A 16,965-nucleotide genomic window follows, 5' to 3' on the forward strand; every position below is an offset into this window, starting at 1 on the left:
CGATTAGGCATCGCTGTGGCAACAAACATGGCCGCCGCCTGATCTGGCTGTTACCAACGCGCTCAGTGCGCATCGCCGATATTTTCCCTGGTTTATGTTACGCTATCAGCTGGGTTCCAGTCTATTCATTCTATATGTTGTGGCTCTGAACAGTGACGTTAACGCGGGGATATGGTTTGGGATTTGTGCCAGATTACGGGAAGTTGCGCGGCTCGAAAAAAAGTTCATTGAAATGTGGGGCCTACGACTTTGGCGTGGTTTGTCCTTGAGTTGCGAAACCCGGTGCGTGCGTCTATAATCGGGTTCATGAAGTGATTTCTTTGGTTCGTTGTGGTGTTATAAAATGCTGAGGTGTTGCTGTGCTTCGAAGCGCGATCGGGAGCCTCGGAGATGGAATGGTCGACACGAAAGTTGCGGGCTGTGCTGCGGCGCCGCGACCTGTTCAGGCAGCGCCCAATAGCTGCAGGACTACACGGTTGCCATAGAACATAACACTTGATGTATGCAAAGTGAAATTTAATGCCAAAATCTAGGTGGCTAAACAGTAACGCTACTCAAATGACCATAGGGTGAACCTGCGCCCCGGGGACTGAAACGGGTAAGCTGGTTAGCTCGAAGTTGCTCAACTGTTGCCGTGACTACAGTCGTTCGTACAATGCTGGGATTACAAAAAATAATAATTTTAGCATTAAAACGGCAAAAAAACACCACAATTACGGGGCCCTTAAATTTGATGAGAGTTTTAGCAGTCCGTCTGTTCCGTCGTGTACGTAGTTACCGTGCTGACCAGGACTCGACTGGGCACTTGGGCATTCGTAGCGGTAGGGGGATTAGTTCCGCGGGCCTGCCTTCGCCTTGTCCGCGCCTCCTCGCCCTTCCGCGCGTGCAGGCGCAAACTGGTCCCGGCAACCCGGTAACAAAGTAACCAACAGAACAGACGGACTGCTAAAACTTTCTAATGTTAACAGCACTTGACCCTGCAAATATGCACTTGACCCTGCAAATTGCTGAAATAATGATTTTTTAAGCTCACAAGACGATGTATTAAATGTCCCTAACTGCTCCAAATCAAGATTCTTCTGCTCCAAAATCGAAATTTTGCTGCTCCGAAAACTGCTCCCGAATCTGTTTGGGCTGTCTCACCCCTGCTTATGCCAATCCCGCTAAATGTAGCGGTCGTTTTTTCTATATGTAAGCTCAGTATTGCCAACAGCCGCTATTTCTTTTCATTTTATTATTTACAACGTAAACAGTCTCCCGTCGATCAGCGATCATGAAATTGCCGCCTTTGCTATCTGGCGCACGCCCTATCTCGTCGTCGTATGTGCGTGCCCTACTCCAGTAACGCACGTTGAAGTCGGTGACGCCGAAGTGCCTGCCTGCGGCACGGTTGCCGTGTTCGATCAGTGTAGCTGGCGTTCTTCCCCATGGCGAAGCGGCACCAAGCACAAAACAAAGAGATCAAAAAGTTCTCAAAATGGCAGCGAGCTATTCACCACTGACGCGAGTGACTCACTGACTGCTGCCGCTCAACGACGGGACCACGACGGCGACACGACGACACGACAGCGGGCTGCGCGAACACCATCTAGCTGCGCGCACGCGAAACATGTGCAAAACCGGCTCAAGGACAGTGTCAGTAGCGTGTTAGGGCGCCTGTTAGGGAGTAGCCATGCAGGTTGTTAGGGCGCCTGGATGGCCTTGGATGCACGGCGCTCTCCGGCGAACGGAGAGGCGGCGACGGAGGGCGCGCGTTGGAGAGCGCGTGCACCATGCGGGTTTCGCGAGCAGGCAACTTTCGCCGCTGCAAAGTTGGGGGTGCGAGGATTATGCGAGGAACCAAAAAATCCAAGTTTTGGTGGCTCACATTAGGGGTGCGAGGATTACGCGAGTAAATACGGTATTTATTTTTGTCCCCCTCTGTGGAAATAGAGACTACGGCTGGTGGAATATGAAGAACATGGCCATCACTGCACGCACAGCCGATTGCAAGTGGTGGAAGGCGCCATGCTCCCGTGTAGGATGGACGCAAACAGAGCGGACTTTTGCGACTTATGGCGGTATCTTGCACCACCACTGTCTACTTACATTTTTAACCAATTTCTTGTGTGTATTTTGACCTAATCTTTTCAGAAATAAGTTATGGTACAAGCATGAAAATGGAACACACAAAAACATTTTTATTATTTTCTTTTTATCCTTCAAAAAATCGCAGTTTTGCGACACGCATCTCCCCAAAGTGAGCTTCGACTTGTTCAGGCTCATTGTAGAAAGGCAGATTTAGCTTTCAACTGTGCAATCATAGCAGTGAGTGTCCATTTTGAAGGCATTTTGGAAGCGCCCACTGACGTTGTGCATGCCGCGTGCGCAGCTGATCCTGGTGGGCGACCACTGCCAGCTGGGGCCCGTGGTGATGTGCAAGAAGGCGGCGCGGGCGGGCCTGTCGCAGTCGCTGTTTGAGCGGCTGGTGGTGCTGGGCATCCGGCCCCTGCGCCTGGAGGTGCAGTACCGCATGCACCCGCAGCTGGCCCAGTTCCCCTCCAACTTCTTCTACGAGGGCTCGCTGCAGAACGGCGTGTTTGCCGACGAGCGGCGCATGCGCGGCCTGGACTTCCCCTGGCCGCAGCCCGAGCGGCCCATGCTCTTCTACGCCTGCCAGGGCCAGGAGGAAATGGCCGGCAGCGGCACCTCGTACCTGAACCGCACCGAGGCGGCCCTGGTGGAGAAGATCTGCACCCGCTTCCTGCGCTCGGGCGTCAAGCCCCAGCAGGTGGGCGTCATCACGCCCTACGAGGGCCAGCGGGCCTACCTGGTGCAGCACATGCAGTTCCAGGGGGCCCTGCACGCCAAGCTCTACCAGGAGATCGAGGTGGCCAGCGTGGACGCCTTCCAGGTGAGGCACCACTTCCTCCGAGCAGCTCTCCGGGAGCATCAGTACTACCGCATTTACTCGCGTAATGCTCGCACCTCTCATGTGAGCTGCCAAAACTTGGATTGTTTGTTTCCTCGCATAATCCTTGCGTCCCCAAAATTGCAAATGCTGAAGTCGTCTACTTGCAAAGCCCACATGATGGATGTGCTCGCCACCACTCCGTTTGCCAGCCAGCGCAGTGCATCCAGGCGCGCCTGGCACATTGCATCTCTCAAGCGCTACTCACACTATCTTTGGGCCAGTTTCACGTGCGCTCTTATAGGTGGCGTTTGCGCGGCGTCCGGTCGTTCCTTCAGTGGAGGAGCAGCAGTCGAGAACTCACTTTCCGCCATTTTGACAAGTCGCTTTGTTCTGCGCTGGTTTCGGTGCCCCTTTGCCACGGGGCGGTTTGAGAGTTATACAGCTGCTTTCTAGCTGAAACCTATCGAATACGCTATAGAGCACAGCAACCATGCCACAAACAGGCCCTTCGGCGTCTACGAGTTCAGCGTGTGCTAGTGGAGATGGCAGCGCGAGGAGCTGAGGGTGACCAGCGAGAAGTGCAAAGCTACAGGAGCTGCGCACTGAGCTGGCTGTCATTCCAGGGGGCCTAACGTCCATGCCGCAGCCGTTGGATGTGTCTTTGAACACACCTAGCGTCACTACATAAGATACAGTGTACCGTCACTGAGGCATGCAAGGCAGCAACGGCATCCATTTTTCTGTTTATCAGTGTTGCCAGATTGCCGCTTTTGCGGCCTCGGCTCTTGAAGAGATCATTTGTAGATAACACTGCCGAAGACGCAGCAGCACAGCATCTTTGGACATACTTCTGCAGCGAAAGTGCATTATCTTCGATTCGCGTTGGGAACGACGCCAGTCACGCACAGCTGCAGAGCAGGGAGAACATGCTGAAACTACCACAGTTGACTGACAGAAAACACATAAACAACAAAATGGCGGTGCCCAAGAACCGTCGCAGTGTAAACAAATGTCATGTGATGCGAACTGACCAATGATCACGGCGGCGCCACGTAACAATAGGAGAAAAGAGTGCCGATACTGTGTAACCTTATCTGGTGACACTAAAGCCGTTAAAAGATGAGGTTGGAAGGCTGTATGCACCAAGGATTGTGAGCATGCTTTGACGCCGGCCGGCTAGGTAAGGAGACCGTTGGTGGAGATGCTGTGCAGCTGGATATTGAAGCATAGGGTATGATCACTGCCGACGTTGTTGACAGAGCTTCAAGAAGACACGCATATCAAATGCCTTGAATGCGACTGAAGGCCACTCGGTGTAGGATGAAGACAAGGCCTCTGAAGCCGACGTAAAATCCGGAGGTGACGACGAGGCAGCAGCCGCTAATGTTAGCATCAGTGACTCGGACTAGGGCTGTTCCCTCTTGGGCCCCCCACTGCCAAACGCGGGATTGTGAAGTTTAGCGATGGCTGGCGGCAATGAGTAAAGTTTTGTGCGTTGTGGCTATGTCGACATTGTACTTCTATTACGATGGTAAGTCCTGCTCGGAAATTCCTTAGTTATGTAGAATACCTATTCAAATCTTATTTAAGCTCACTTTTACCACTCAAAATTTTATACGCGGCATAATTATCCCATCCCCTAACGCCACACTTATTTTTCCTGAAAAGAAGTGCGAGGGTTACGCGAGTAAATACGAGAGGACATTAGTGCCAAATGGAAATTGCACCAAAATTCCTTCGGGAAAGTTAGCATAGAGCGCATATCAGGGGTGAGACAGTTGCGCATATTGCGCAGTTTTGATACAACTTTGTTTTCAAGTGCCAGGCTGCTCCGAAAGCTCGAAAATTGCGCCAAACTGCTCCAAAACTGTCTGAGAGCGAAGGATTTTAACGCTCCCACCAGTTTCAGTGGGGAAAAATGTTTACTGGTGGTATACTTTTCCAGCATCTGCAAGGTGATGCTGTTTGTAACAGTTAATCATTCAATAAAAATCCCCATATAGTTTCTTTCGAAAGTTGCAATGTCGGGTTGCACATGTTGTATTCTGTGAGTTTTTAAAGTTTTCCCATCGAAAACCATGGCAAAGTCTTGTGGAAAAAATACATATGTGTACTGAGGCGGCAAATTACTTGTCCAAAGTGATTGAAAAACGGCAATTTTAGGAACACCGTATATCCGGAGCAACATTACACTGGCTGTCGCCATCTTGGGGTGGTGAAGATTGGAAAACATGGCCACCGGGCAAAGAGTTACGTAAAGCCGAATCTGGGATTACAAAATTAATTTCCGCATTCACATTATAATAAAAGTGCCTTACGATTCCTTAGTTTTTAAGTTCGATATTTTCAAAGGACCTCCACTCTATGCATAGAGGCTAAAAATTTAAAAGTGGTTTGTAAAAAGGTAGTGCAGTTCGTACTTTGTGATAATCTGGTAAAAAAAACTATTGAAAAGCTGGCTCGGTGTTATGTACGTTCAAAACTGATTAAAACGTGCACTTTTCCCCCCGAGTTGGCCAAAATCTGATTTTTTAGGCTCCTAAGGTGACATAATAGGTGTCGTTCTGCTCCAAATCAAGGTTCTTCTGCTCCAAAATCGAGATTTTGCTGCTCCGAAAACTGCTCCCAAATCTGACTCGGCTGTCTCATCCCTGCTGACTGCATTGGTTGCATTACGCAGTGCAAGCTCGCACATTATCTTGTGCACAGTAATGTGTACAGCTACAGCTTAGTGGCTTAGGCCATGGCAGAGAGATAAAAGAAACAGTCATCCCGTTTTCTTTTTTCCTAATAACCTTACTCAAGCGGTGTTGAGAAACACCCCCCGGTGACGAAGCGCTGTGAGAAGAGGCCTCCAGAGATGAGCCCACATGAAAGGGGGAGATGAAAGTATGGAAAAAGTGCGAGGGGAGGGCAGTATGCCGAGGCTGCGCCACAGGAATCCAACACGCGCTGGGTGCTGCATGTACATCGGTCCTTCGTGGTCCTCCTTGCTGTGTGGCCCATCTGAACCACGGGACATTTGCATGGGAGGTCTGAATACGATTTACAACATGCTTGGTGGCAGCAAAGCGCCGCGAGATGACGGCAGCAAAGCCACGCCGCTGAGTGTTCACTTATCACGTGATAACTTCTTACGCAGCCGCTATGCGCCGTGTGCGAGAAAACTGCAGTTCGTGCTGCGCACAAATTTCACATTAGGGAGTATCGCAATCTTCCGTAATTTTTTCTGAAGTATAAAGTGCTCATGCGACTAAAAATCCCTCTGTTGTTTTGTGTACGGCCATCTGGTGCAGACGCAACGAAAAAAGAGAGAAGGCACTGAGCTCAGCTCAATGGAATGTAACCTTGCTCAGAGTTGTAGCCTGGCTGTTGGCATTAGCATTTTGCTCCTGGACAAGTCTGGACAGAATCATGCATTCAGGTGGTTGCGTTATGGCTGTTTTGGTTGCGTCTTTATGCTGTTTAGTTGGAAAATTATGATTGATGCTCTGCCTTCTGCTAGTGGTGTGAGGTAACCTAAGAGAGTTGACAGAAAACTGCTGAGGCTGTGTGGCAAAGACTAGTAGCTGAAACGAATGGACAGAGGCAACACCATTACGAACACACCATGCCATGAAAACACATGCCCCTCCTTAGTCTACTTGCTTTTGTGCAGAGCGTGCGAGGAGCGAGATTGCAATGCTGGCTGATGCTTGCAGGGCCGCGAGAAGGACCTGATCGTGATGTCGTGCGTCCGCTCCAACGAGCATCAGGGCATCGGCTTCCTGAACGACCCCCGGCGCCTGAACGTGGCGCTGACGCGTGCCCGCTACGGGCTCATCATTGTGGGCAACCCCAAGGTGCTGTCCAAGCAGCCCCTGTGGAACCACCTGCTCAGCTTCTACAAGGAGAACCGGGTGCTGGTCGAGGGGCCCCTGAACAACCTCAAGGAGAGCCTCATCCAGTTCAGCAAGCCCCGCAAGCTGGTCAACACGGTCAACCCGGGCGGCCACTTCATGAGCACCACCGTGTTCGACGCCCGCGAGGCCATGGTGCCCGGCAGCGTGTACGACCGCTCGGCCGGCCAGCTCAACGGGGGCCGGGCCTGGGCGCCCCTCAAGGAGAGCTTCCCCGAGGCGGCCTTTGGCCGCCACCACGACCCCCTGGCCTACATCGGGCCGGCTGAGCGGGCGGCCGCCGCCAACCCCGCGGGGCTGCCCGTGCCCGTGGGGCTGTTCATGAACATGGCGCACGTGCCGCCGCGCTTCTACAACCAGCACCAGCAGGCGCTGCAGGCGCGCCGGGTCGGAGGCGGGGGGCCCCCCGCGTCCAAGGGCCCGCCACCGCCCCGGCGCAGCAGTGCGGGCCGCCAGCAGCAGCCGCCCGGCGGCCGGCGGGTGCAGCCGCCGGGAGGGTCCCAGTTCAACAGCCAGGCCAGCCAGGGGGTGCTGTCGCAGCCCGGCGTGGTGGGGCCCCTGTCGCAGCCCACGGGGGTGGTGGGCGCCCTGTCGCAGCTGTCGCAGGACAGCTGCTTCCTGGGCGAGGAGCTGCGCTCGCAGGCCGAGGGCATGCTCTCCCAGGACTCGTCCTACCAGGGGGACCGGCACTGCTTCGGCATGGTGGGGGCGGGGGGCCCGCCACAGGCTCCCTCGTCGGCCGCGGCCCACTTCGCCACGCAGCAACCCTACTGAGCTACAACCGGGGCAGCCCAGGCAACATTGGGCACCAGCAGCAGCAGCAGGTCAGTCCCCACGAGAGGGCGGTCCTTTTGGGCCACCAATGGTTGCTTTGTGTTCTTTATTTCTACAGGCATTGGCTATTACTTTGGATCGGCAAACAGAACATGTGTGTAATTATGTCGTGGTTACTCAAATTACGTCAACAGGCAGCAGGTGTTGCTTCCACACTTCGCAACCAGGGGCGGAATTTTAAAAATACAGTTAAACCTCAATGTAACAAACTTCAACGTAACAAAACCCTCGATGTAACGAACCACGGAATTTTTCGTAACGTCAAGTATTCACACCATGTATTTTCCCCCTTTGTGTAAAGAAGTCCAGTTTGCCAAATTTTCAATGTAACGAATTTTCATGGAGGTTCAGGAACGAAATTTCAGTTGTAGAAGTAGATTTTGGGAGACGCAAGCACCGAAACGGGGTCTCAATAAAATGCGAACGAACGCGACATGGGCCGTCCAGTGCCGTGAAGTCCATGAACGCTCCTTACCTACAAACTGCGTGGCGCCCATACACGGCTGGTACACTGTTTCTGTTTCTGTCGGAGCTTAATCAGTCATTTTAAGGAGTGGCTTGGATTTAATCGTGTACTCGGGCATCAGCGTGAACCGCATGGAGCGTTTTCTCCCCGCAAAAACGCGCTCCGCAAGCCACGGGCATGCTACGCAGCCGCGGAGACCACCTTCGCGATGCGGGTAGCTCCAGTGACCGCTTCTAACCGCTCGCTGAAACGGAACTCGAGGGGCAAACGAGAGGGGCATGCGAGAAAAAAAAGCGGATAACGCGGGCTAAATTTTCACTGTAAAACGTACGCGCCACTTACGAAAGCGCCCATCAAATATACCCTTCGCGGTTGTAAGCCTAATCGTCTCTAGCGGGGCTGCCGTCGCCGCATGCCTCCGCTTTGCTCTTCGTTCGAGTTCGCTCACGCTTATGGGTTCCATCGTTCCAGCAAGCATTTGTGAATCTTTGAGCCTTGTGCGCGCGTTTTTTGCACGCCCTAAGCCTTGGCCAGACTCGCGCTGCGCACAGCAGTGGGAGGAGCCTGACCAGTTTCGCCAATGGGGAGGCGCGTGCACCCCATGGCGGCAGCTTTGAAGCATCGGGGATGTGGGCTGGCCCCACAAGAGACGATTAGGCTTACCACCGCAGAGGATATATTTGATGGGCGCTTTCGTAGTGCGTATGACGTTTTACAGAGAAAATTTCGCCCGCCTTGTCCGCTTTTTTTTTCTCGCATGCCCCTCTCGTTTGCCCCTCGAGTTGCGTTTCAGCGAGCGGTTAGAAGTGGTCGCTGGAGCTACCTGCATCGCGCGGGTGGGCTCCGCGGCTGCGTAAGCGCGCCCGTGGCTTGCGCCGGGGCACGTTTTTGCGGGGAGAAAACGCCCCATGCGGTTCACGCTGATGCCCGCATAGACGACTAAGCTCCAACAAAAACAGAAACAGTGCGCCAGCCGTGTATATGCGCCATGTTTTGGTTTGCAGGAAACGCTTCACGTGATGAACACTTCATTATAACCGCGAACTTCAGTGTATCGAAATTTCAATGTAACGAAGTAAATTACGAATTTTACGGACTTCGTTACATCGAGGTTTTTAAAGGAGCCATGAAGAGAAAATGCAAGTTGGTTTTATTCGAAAGATTTCGTGTTTTATAGTGCCCCCAGCGCTTGTCTGGATACAAACGGTGCTTTATTCACTGAGAAATTAAACAATTTAGGTTAAAATTTTGATTTTCCCGCTCAATCGTGCGTTTTCGAGGTCCCAAGTGACATCACGGGAACCGACCGCTCTGCAGCCTAGAGTACCTTCATTCACGCACCCGCCGTACAGGGTAGAGACACGTAACGCTGGCGCCGCCATGTTCGGTTGCTCGCTCGCCGCCGAAGCAAGTCATTGTGTCAAAACCGCGCTAAAATTATCGCCGCAACGCGGTTTACTGAAGAAGTTTGAATCATTGTCTGTTTCACGTTGCTAGGTCTCGTGGGAAACGAAAAGAATAACGCGTTGAGCCCGTTGGCCCAATTGCGGCGGCACGGGACCGTTCAAAGGTTGTCTCCACCCTGTAGCGGTGTTTGTTTGTTCCCGCGTTTCTTTACGTTCCGTAACCTAGATGGCGCCACCATACCGTGGCAAGCGTTTGGTTTGTTTTTGCCCGCATTTAAACCTGGCTTGTTTTTGTTCTGGGAGAAAATATTCGTTCCCTGAAACAGTGCTCGCTCGACAAATGGGGTCACGTAAGACACCGTTGCTTGCGTCAATCGGCCAGTGTCGTCTGAGACAATCCCAAGCCCCATAGTGCTGTGCAGCGAAACCAAAGCATGCTGTGCGCAGTACGAACAGCAGAACGCATCAGTACTTCTATGTTTACATGTGCTTTCGTAACTTCCACTGTTTGTCCCATCATTCCTATTGCTTTGTAAAGAATGTGCCCTAAATTTAAGCGCAAATCGCTCGTTCGTCTAGTTTGTAAGCTCTACCTAATTTGCGTCTGCTTCTGCCAGCCTCCGCCAATCGCAGAGCTTAGCCCATGTGACATCACAGGTTCTGTTGCGGGAAATGAGCTGGTGGGTCGCATGACCATTCCCGTTTTTCCTAATTATGTAGCTTATTTGAGCGAAGTTTACATTAAAAGGGGTGTCAGTATGATTCTAACGAGACAATCTTTTGAATGAACCAAACTTGTGTTTTCTCTTCATGGCTCCTTTAACTGTATGTCTAAAAGCACATTTCCACTGGCGACTTGGGCATGAAGTGCAGCGCGGCTCGTGTGATGAGGTGGTGCTCACGCTTGAAACGAGTGATGATGCGACCACGTTTTGTGAAGCTGTTACCTGACTTGTACAACTTCATTGGTGCTTCAACCATTCGGAGTCAAAGAAAATGTAACACGAGCACAACAAAAACAGGTAGAAATCACTGTAGAACACATGCTACTAACCTGGAATAATGCCGAAAGCATTGCAGGTTGCAGGAAGTGTAGAAACTAACGAATTATTGCCGGAAGAAATACACACGTTTGCTTTCACACTACAATGCTTGTATCCCAGCCCGCAAAGGTGGCTTCTTTTCACAGACGCAGATGTTTTGGCACATTCGAACCCGACAGTGTTTACTACTCACCGATAGAGGTACGAAAAGGCTGCAAGTCTCCCGCTATCCATCCAGCTATACAGTCAAACCCCGCGATAACAAAATTCCACGAATACGAAATTCCCACTGCAACGAAACATTTTCGGATCCCCGGCGAACGTCCATAGACACCCATGTATTTCATATCTTGTGGCAACAAAATGTTTTTTTGGAAGTGATCCCGCATTAACAAAATTCGCTGCAGGTCCAGTCAGCATTTTATCTACCCATTGGAGGCTAGCAGTGTCCAAAACGTGAACGTTTGCCACAACGCACTTGCATGGCCGCCACCATATTAGTTTACAAAATAGACCATGCAGTGCTGCCACGGAGGCAGCCTCACAGCGACACTACAGTGTACTAGAAGGGAAAGGTGTGTTGTTCGGGGCCGAGGAGGGGGGTCCCTTTTGCGATGAAAATTCCTGCTGAAGAACTCCTGTTGTAAGCAGCACCCCTGGCGGCAGCGGCGGCCGCAGCGGTCGCTGCTTTCCCGTGTGTAGCTCACTGCTCACTGTTCGAGCTCTGATCGAGCGTTCTGGTGGGTGCAGTTAAAATGCAGTGCCGTGCGTTCTGAACCATTTTCTTTGCATTTCACGAACTATGCACTTATCTTGTGTGACTTGCCTGGAAGATTGCTTTGACTGAGTTTCAATGTAGGGATAACCGTCTCGCGGCCCGACGACGGGCGTTGTGAGTACGCGAGCCCGGCAACGAAATGAGGCGTCGTGAAATTGCCGTACTCGATCGCCAACGCGCGCCGATAGCGTACGCATCGGCTGGGTGCCGGCTAGCATCACTAAATAAAGCGTAGCTTATTTAGTGGCTCTAGTGCTGACGGAGTGCTTGATTAGATCGGGTTGTGCTGTAAGAAAAGTAGGCAAGAGATGAGGACGCAGGAGGAGAACTTAAAAGTGGAACGGGGAGAGAAAATAATACGCAAAGGAAGGAAGCGGTGGCAGGATGAAACATAGAACCGCGAGGGAGGGAGTGAGAGTTTGGGCTGGGGCGTGCACCGGAGAGCGAGTACGGCAATTTCCGCACGCCTTATTTTTGTTGTCGCGTTTCAAGAGTATGGCACGGATATCACGACGGCGGCAGCCGGATTCACATGTGCGGTAGCTGTAGCGCATTGCACGGTTGGTTGCTAGTCTTGGGGGGGGGGGGGGGTATAATCACGACACCTGCAAGGTGCCAGCCGAGACTCGAAAAATCGCATATTCCTGGACCACAATTCACGGCGATCGGGCTCCACAGGCACCCGAAAAAGCGTCTTTGCATGATCGCAGTCCGCTGTTGCACAGCGGCACAAAGCAAGAGCTGTCCCTCTTATACCGATGCCTCTCCATGCACAAATCACATTCCTGAGACTTTTTTCACACACTATGTTGAATGTCCGACGATAAAACGATGCGCGAAACGGCTATAAGTTTCTTGCATCAGAACGACGACGCAGATACACAGCCGCAGACGACAATAAGCAGAGGTGACAGGTCAGCTTGACAAGTATCGTCTGTTACATCGCCTGTGACCATTTTTATTGATTTATAACACTAAAGAGTCTTATTTCTTCATTTTATTGCATCACGTTTCATAAAACATGTCAAATAAAGGGAAAGAGCACTCTTCGGAACAATGAAAGTGAAGAGGAGTCCTTGTGTCGTCTGCTACCAATCCGCGGAGCAAGCAGGCACACCAAGCGGCACGGCGCCGGCGGGCCGTCGCCTGGGAACTCCTGTTACAGCCAGCGCCACCTACAATTTTTCATCGCAAAAGGGACCCTCGCGTTCCATTGGTTGTTTCCCCGGACGACACACCTCTACATTCTAGTACACCTTAGCGACACCACCAGGAGGTGACGCATGGGGACTCGCGACGCGGCTTTGGCTTGTGCTACGCTAGCAACGTTAGCCCACTACCGCTGAACAGAGTGCGTGGGTTTGTTGTGTGTGCGCCGATCGGATAAGATGCATAAGATACCTCTGATAAGATAAGTAAGATGTCTCTGCCAGCCCAAAAGTGAAAGTTTTTATCGCTACAAGATAAAACACCCATCATCGCCCCAGTTAGTAGCCCAAGTGGAGGAAGGGAGGATAGCACTGACAAGTTTGGAACCGCCTGCATCTTGCCCTACCATTTTGAAAAGCGAGCATGCCACTCTTTATTGGCGCACGTACGCAAACAAAATGGTGACGGCTGTGGCTTTTCTGGACATCAACAAAGCGGTGCTCACTTAGCTTTGAACAGCATTGGAACGAGGTGCCGCTGTATGGCAGTCTGCCAATCACTGAAGAAGCTGGACTTCGCTTGCATGCTCTGACCAGGGTTCGCACAGGTCCTTGAAAACCTTGAAAACCCTTGAATTTAGAAGTGTCAATTTCAAGGCCTGGAAAGTCCTGGAATTTTTAAATGGTCCTTGAAAACCCTTGATTTTTCTGGAGAGAATCAATGGCCCTGCCCTTTCACAAGAATTTCAAGTGGTTGTCATGGATTTTAGGTGTTAACAAATGTAACGAAACATTGTAACAATCAAGTTTCAGTGTATTGCGTGAAATTACAAGTTTGGTGGATTTTCATTATTACAAGGCAACATTGGGAGCAGGCACTTGTCAATCCAATCCATATCACGATACAATCCAGTGAAAGCCAGCTTGCATCTTGCATCTTCCATCTAGTCTGTGCCTCATACGCTCCATCTACATTTGCTTTTTGCATGCAAATGGTGGACGTGCACATAGTTCATCCTGCCTTGAAGCAACACCTGGTCGACTTAATTCCAGCTGATGCTCTTGCTGACAAAGCAGGAGATGCAGGCAACATTAACGAAGTTTTGAAATCAAACAGCCTCAGAAAAACACAAAGAAAAAAGAAAAACCTGTAATACCAGCCATGAAATAAAAAAAAAAATAAAGCTGGGCGAGCATTTACGAACCCGTTAGCACCTACCTAAATGTGCACTAATGTGCTTAGGTATTGTGCAATAAAAAAAACTTTTGCATTTAGTTGGAAAGGTTATAAATAATCCCAGATAAAACATTAGATGGGGACCTTGAAAATGTGTTTGCTGGTCCTTGAAAGTCCTTGAAAACCCTTGAATTTTTGCTTTTGAAACCTGTACGAACCCTGTCTGACGTACTTGGTGCCAAGGTTCACGGAGAGAAATGTGCAGAGAAGGCAAACCCGCGGGATGTTTTGGATGCGTTTGGCACGGTACCGTCGTTCTTAGGCGTGCACGACGACTAGTGAATAACCACTTCTCGTAGTGGAAGAGCCGAGCTGTGAAGTTGTGGCAAGGTTAGGCTCACAAACTAATATAACCGACTTCCGGTAATAAATTTTGGGTTTGTGGCAGATTTTTCTGTCACTTATGTTTCATTCTCGCGGCAACGAAATTCCCGCAACAGCGAATTTTTGGGCTTTCCCCGCCAGTTTTGTTATTGCGGGGTTCGACTGTATACGAAGATTACTTTCTTTTGCAATTGAAACACGTTTCTCTACCCTGATGAATCCACACTTTTCGTTGGTTCGTACATGTGTACGTTGAAGCCACTGACCAAAGAACCGAAGTGCACGGGGCATTGCTTGTCGGCCCAACAAGCCTCCCTCGGGGGGCCAGGCAGTGGCTCACCGCCGTTTAGAATGTCGGATGTCAACAAGCGTTCCATTTCAAGCTATGTCAGCCGACTCGGCATGGCTATCCGGTTTTGCGATGTCGTCGCGCAACGAGGGATTTCAGTCTAAGAGCGTTCTGCTCCGCCGCTGCAAAGCGACGAAAAGCGCTTGCCAGCTTATCGCTTTGCAATGTCGCACGACGTGGCGAATTGCCAGTGGGAATGTGCCTTAAGACAGTGGCCATAGCTTTAAAATGACATCGTTGTGCTATAAGAAATAATGTTTTATTTAGGGGGGACTTAGAATGGTCAAAAATTGTGAAAAAATTAATTTTGGGAAGAAGACATTTTTGAAGTTTTCATAGCTTCAAGCACCTACTCTAAAAGTTTCACTGCCGTATTTGATTGAAAAGAATCTCAAAATCGACTTTGAAAATGCAGCGGGACCTGCAAAACGCCGAAAACCGGCCTAAAACAAAAAACCTGAACTTCAGGCAGTTGAAGCAGACTGCCAGTGGCGGCCATGTTGGGCTTGCTTTGCAGCTGATTTCTTTGTGCATATTTTGCGCTATCTCAAAATGGTGTCGCATGAGGAGACAGAATGTTACCACCGACGAGCGGCTAATTGGAAGGAGCACGCGTGCTCGTGGCGAGAGCTTCGTTCAGAGTCTGATTGGCCGGCGCAGTTGAGTAGCCTTTTTTTTTTTTTTTTTTGCAGGCACGCGTTTGCTGTGGCAGTATTTTCAATTCGGGTGCGTTTTCTCTGCCTTTAGTGACTGATTCTGTGACGTCTTTTTGTCTCGTGCCGCAATGCTTGCAGAGCTTTACCTCCCAAAGGCAATTTAGGAGCGCCTGCTCTTGTGCTCTGTGGCGTAGGTCGGCGACCACTCCATATCTGTCATTAGAATTCAACAAAAAAATTCGTCCTGGCCTGGATTTGAAACTGTGATCACCATCCATCTAGGACAGTCACCCTACTGAGTGATCTAAACGGGAGTCTAGCTGTTTGTAGGTGAATGTCAGATTTTTTCCTTTGCAGAAACTCCACCTGGGGGTTTCCCATGCACTGGTCAATTGATACTTGCCCGTCACTTCCAGTTGATCAAATCACTCTCATGCTACAATTGGCTAGCCTCCTGGTTAGCTCAGTGGGCAGAGCGATTGCCATAGGTAAAGTGTACTCAGGTTTGAATCCAGGAAGAGGAAAATTAAAAATTGTCACCGACCATGAATGCTTATAAAAACTAAAAAAGAAATCCAAAAGACGAACCATCTTTCTTTTGGTTTTTGTAAACATTCATGGTCGATGTCTGTTTTTAATCGTTTTCATGCGCTTTCCCGACCGGACTGGCTTCCGTCCAACCCTTGATTTCATTTCATTTTTCTTCAACTGCGAAGTGTCCGAGGGGAGAAGCAATATCACTTTCCTTTGTAGTCGTACAGCTGAATTTCAGGTGAAGGTAAAATTTAACATTTGCAGAAACTTGCTCCACCATGGAGGTTTCCCCTAAACTCTTGACCCGGGCAGGTGTCTTTGAAGCCTTGAGAGCAATAGCCAGAGTCTGACTGTTAGCCTGGTCGGGCATATTTAATTGTAGGTCTGCAGTGTGTCAATTGATGTGGGCTTTGGTTATGTGGAAGATGTTTGCTGTTTTTGCTGATCCCACACATGTGGGACCTTGTTTTGCCAAGAGCTGTGACGTTTTAGCTGTGGCTGCTTTCACCCGTTTGCTAATAAACTAAAGGTCGTGTCATTGTCACCGTATCTACGACTTAGACAGCATGGCCGGCTTGTGTGTAAAACGATTCGAAATATTCTTGGCCATGATTTTACCCATGTTGCAAACCTTTTGTTTTCTGTTTCAATTCTTGTATAGTCACGTTGTGATGTAGAAAACTGTTCCCAACATTATGTTATACAGCTTTTGCCATCAGTTTCCGGTCTTCGTAGCCCAGCTGTGACATATTGTAGACAATGAGACAGTGTTAGGAACGGAACCACGGCTTACAGTAGACCGTGGCAGCTACAAAGAGAAAGTGAAAACCAAAGAGAATGCAGCTGCAGAGGAGAGGAGCCTCTCTGACCTTGCTCCTTCCCCCCTGCCCCTCCTCTGACTAGGCGGACTGAGGCACACGAGGCCCGTGGGGACCCCTGACCGGGACAAGCGCGGTAGCGTCGGCGGGGCACTGCCCCAGGCGCGCCGGCGCACCACCTTGAGGCCGGGACCGAAGGGAGGCCGGGCCACCACGCCCCCCTCCTCCTCCTCCTCTCCAACACCGCCGGAGGCAGCACCACAGCTGTGCAGGCTGCACAAGGAATAAAACAGGCACTGTGCGTGCAACGGCGCGGGCATCACACCAGTGTCTCCCTCTCTCTCTCTCTTCTCTCTCCCTCTTCTCGCTCGGCTGACTGCTGCCGCAGGCGGGGTCACTGTGTGGTCGGTCACCTGTGAAAGCAGTTCCTCAGCTGGGGGGCTGGAAAATTGGATGGTGCCCACACATCTAGGCTGGAAAATTGAGTGTCAGCTGTTGGTGTTGAACGATATCGCAAGTAATGTGGTGTCTACATTGTATGATCAGTAGACGGGACATCTCAGCAAAAGTTTGTGCCATC

At 50.7% G+C, this 16,965-nt stretch overlaps 1 protein-coding gene across 1 annotated transcript in view; it reads left to right on the forward strand.

Moving 5' to 3' along the window:
* Upf1 (Upf1 RNA helicase) overlaps nucleotides 1-16,707 on the forward strand; it is a 40,741-nt gene extending 24,034 nt beyond the window's left edge. Inside the window, exons 9-11 of the mRNA XM_077675984.1 lie at nucleotides 2,372-2,893; nucleotides 6,595-7,616; nucleotides 16,471-16,707. Coding sequence (XP_077532110.1) covers nucleotides 2,372-2,893; nucleotides 6,595-7,566 — 1,494 coding nt within the window. The 3' untranslated portion in view covers nucleotides 7,567-7,616; nucleotides 16,471-16,707. The remainder of the gene's footprint in view (nucleotides 1-2,371; nucleotides 2,894-6,594; nucleotides 7,617-16,470) is intronic.
* Nucleotides 16,708-16,965: the final 258 nt, after the last annotated feature.

Source organism: Haemaphysalis longicornis, unplaced genomic scaffold, assembly GCF_048455015.1.
Source record: "Haemaphysalis longicornis isolate Haplotype H1 unplaced genomic scaffold, Haemaphysalis longicornis Haplotype H1 scaffold_7, whole genome shotgun sequence".
NCBI classification, from domain to species: Eukaryota; Metazoa; Arthropoda; class Arachnida; order Ixodida; family Ixodidae; genus Haemaphysalis; species Haemaphysalis longicornis.